The 3,497-nt window shown below is 44.8% G+C and overlaps 1 protein-coding gene across 1 annotated transcript; it reads left to right on the plus strand.

Moving 5' to 3' along the window:
- The first annotated feature begins 1,815 nt into the window (after positions 1-1,815).
- LOC108298486 (keratin-associated protein 5-4-like) lies at positions 1,816-3,140 on the plus strand. The gene is made up of 2 exons (XM_017521158.2): positions 1,816-1,827; positions 2,198-3,140. The coding sequence occupies exons 1-2, from the start codon at positions 1,816-1,818 to the stop codon at positions 2,690-2,692; spliced, it is 507 nt and encodes a 168-aa protein (XP_017376647.1). The 3' UTR covers positions 2,693-3,140.
- The last annotated feature ends 357 nt before the right edge of the window (positions 3,141-3,497 follow it).

Genomic DNA, 3,497 nt, shown 5'->3' on the forward strand with positions numbered 1-3,497 from the left:
CCCCAACCTAGGCTTTGTGCAAGGTAATATTGCTGGGGTGTTATTCATTTTGGGGTTCTGATTATGGGGAATGAAAACTGGAGAATTAATTTCATTTTGGTTCAGTAGGATACGTTTACGGGATTCAGAGTCCCTTCCAACTGTAGTCCCATTATTTCTTATCTTTTAGACGATGAATGACTTCCAGGAACACTCCTACCATCCATCACCTTACAGAAAAATCAACTCAAAATGTATGAAGCTCTTAAATCGAAGACCTGGGACTATACAATTTTTAGAAAATAACATTGAAATAACCCCTTCTACACATTGGCTTAGACAAGGGTTTCATGACCAAGAACCCAAGAGCAAAAAACAAAGATAGATAAATAGCTGGGACTTAATTCAACTAAAGAGCTTTTGCACACCAAAAGGAAGTCAGCAGTGTAAACAGGCAACCCATGGAGTGGAAGAAAATCTTCATAATTTATACAACAGAGGAAGGACTAATATCCAAAATCTACAACAAACTCAAACAAATTATCAAGAAAAAAACAAACAATCCCATCAAAATGTGGGCTAACGACATAAGTAGACAATTCTCCAAAGAAGATGTACAAATGGCCAACAAACATATCAAGAAAATGCTCAAAATTACTCACGCTCAGGGAAAGACAAGTTAAAACCACAAGGCAATACCACCTTACTCCTGCAAGAATGGCCATAATCAAAAAATCAAAAAATAATAGATGTTGCCATGGATATGATGAACAGGGAACACTTCTACACTGCCGGTAAACCAGTACAAACACTATGATAAACAGTGTGGTGATTCCTTAAAAAACTGAAGGTAGCACTGCCATTTGATCCAGCAATCCCACTACTGGGCATCTATCCAGAGGAAAAGTAGTCATTCTACAAAAACAATACTTACACACACGTGTTTATGGCAGCACAATTTGCAATTGCAAAAGTGTGGAGTCAACCCAAATGCCTATCAGTCAATGAGCAGAAAAAGAAACTGTGGTATATATATACAATGGAACACTACTCAGACATAAAAAGAAATGAATCAATGGCATTTGCAGAAACCTGGATGAGATTGAAGACCATTATTCCAAGTGAAGTCACTCAGGAATGGAAAATCAAACATCATATGTTCTTACTCATAAGTGGGAGCTAAGCTGATAAGCCAAAGGCATAAGAATGACACAATGGACTTTGGGGGCTAAGTGGGAAAGTGTGGGAAGGGGGTGAGGGATAAAAGACTGCTCACTGGATGCAGTGTAGACTGCTCGGGTGATGAGTGCAAAAAAATCTCACAAATAACCATTAAAGAACTTACTCGTGTAAGCAAACACCACCTGGTCCCTAAGAACAACAGAAATACATTTTTAAAAAACTCTAAAATTAATATGGAATATCAAGTAAACCTGCATAGCCAAAACAATTTTGGAAAGGAACAAAATTGAAGAAATCACAGCTCCTGATTTCAAAACAATTACAAAGCTACAGTTTATCAAAATAGAGTGGTTCCTACATGAAGACAGAAATATAGGCCAATGGAATGACTTGAATAAAGAACAGAAATAAACTTCTGTGTATACACTCACGTGATCATTGACAACGGTGTCGAGACCGTGCCATGGCACAAGTACAGTGTCCTCAGCAAATGGTATTGGGAAAAATGAATACCCAAATGCAACAGAATGAAATTGGATAGTTATCTTACATCATACACAAAAATTGACTCAAAATGGATTCAAGACCGAAACATAAAAGCCATACCATAAAATCCTTCAAAGAACAGGTAAAAAATCGTCAGTGCATTTGGCAATGGTTTATTGGGTATGGTGAGGGAATGTAGTCACTTCCTGGGTCCACAGGGGGAGTAGTTTCAAAGGCAGGAACTTCCCAGAGACATGGCCTACCTGCCTTCTTCCACGTCTCCATCTGGGAGATTTAGAGGCTTTGTTAACTTTTGCACATGCACGAAGAAATCAAAGATCAATCACTCCAACGGGAGTTTGAAGGAACTCCTTTCACAGGACAGAAAATTTGAATGGGGCAGGAATTACTCCCAAGTTAAAAATCCCCTTCCCCCACGTTGGTGCGGACTCCATATCTGGATCCCCTTCCACGACGTGGTAGAAGCTGCTCTCTATATTTCTTTCTTTCTCCTTTTTCTCTCTCTGCCTAAATAAATCACTTTCTGCAGACTCTTTGGGGNTCCAAGGGGGGCTGTGGCTCCTGTGGGGGATCCAAGGGGGGCTGTGGCTCCTGTGGGGGCTCTAAGGGGGGCTGTGGCTCCTGTGGGAGATCCAAGGGGGGCTGTGGCTCTTGTGGCTGCTGCCAGTACAGCTGCTGTAAGCCTTGCTGTTCCTCCTCAGGCTGTGGGTCATCCTGCTGTCAGTCCAGCTGCTGCAAGCCCTGCTGCTGCTCCTCAGGCTGTGGGTCATCCTGCTGTCAGTCCAGCTGCTGTAAGCCCTGCTGTTCCTCCTCAGGCTGTGGGTCATCCTGCTGTCAGTCCAGCTGCTGCAAGCCCTGCTGCTGCTCCTCAGGCTGTGGGTCATCCTGCTGCCAGTCCAGCTGCTGTAAGCCCAGCTGCTGCTCCTCAGGCTGTGGGTCATCCTGCTGTCAATCTAGCTGCTGCAAGCCCTGCTGTTCCCAGTCCAGCTGCTGTGCCCCCGTGTGCTGCCAGTGCAAGATCTGAGGTTCTAGTGGGAACTCTCAGGTAGCTCCTGAAGATCTGTTCTTCCCAACAAGTGACTACACCTGACACATATCCTCTTCCGGAGCTGGACAATGAGTTCCCTGCTCAGGGCTTCTTTTTCCAGCCCTTGAGGAAATGGAATGAAACCCACCCTGCCTGTTCCCTATAAGATAAGGCACCTCATGTCACTGGCACTCTTGCCCCTCCTTCCCATGTGCCCCCATATGTCTGAGCCAGACTGCACCTGGACACGACCCTCATGTCAAGGAGGCACCTGGAATTCCCATTCCTGATAATTCTGTGGGACAGAGCAAACCTTTCTTTCCTGTGTCTGCCAGGAGTTCCATGGCATTTGCTGATGGATGTCCTGTAACCAGAATGATCACGTGTATCTATGAAAATCCAAAATGGATCTGGGTGCAGCACTCAATAAAGTCTCCCCCACCTCAGCCTTGGTCTCACTGACTCTTTTCTTCCAGCTTCTGTCTCATTGGCAAACTGGCCAGATGCCCTTCCCCTCCCTCCCTGATAGCTTATTCATCCCACTGCTATAATCGCGTACTAATAATAAGGTAAGAACACAATTGGTGAGGAGCAGGCATTTGCAGAAACTTTTGGGATGAAATCATCTGGGTAGACACAGGTGAGACAAAGTCGTGGAATCCCCAAATTTCCTTGAACTCTAAGCAGCCTGTCCTGCCCCACCCTAGTCAACCTCTCACACCCACCCACCCACAGCCAAGGTCGTCCCAACTCCCTTAGAAAGGCCCCTTTCAGTGACTTCACCTGAAGGAGCCACCACTCA

The sequence above is a fragment of the Cebus imitator genome, unplaced genomic scaffold (genome assembly GCF_001604975.1).
Source record: "Cebus imitator isolate Cc_AM_T3 unplaced genomic scaffold, Cebus_imitator-1.0 Scaffold973, whole genome shotgun sequence".
In the NCBI taxonomy this organism is placed as follows: domain Eukaryota; kingdom Metazoa; phylum Chordata; class Mammalia; order Primates; family Cebidae; genus Cebus; species Cebus imitator.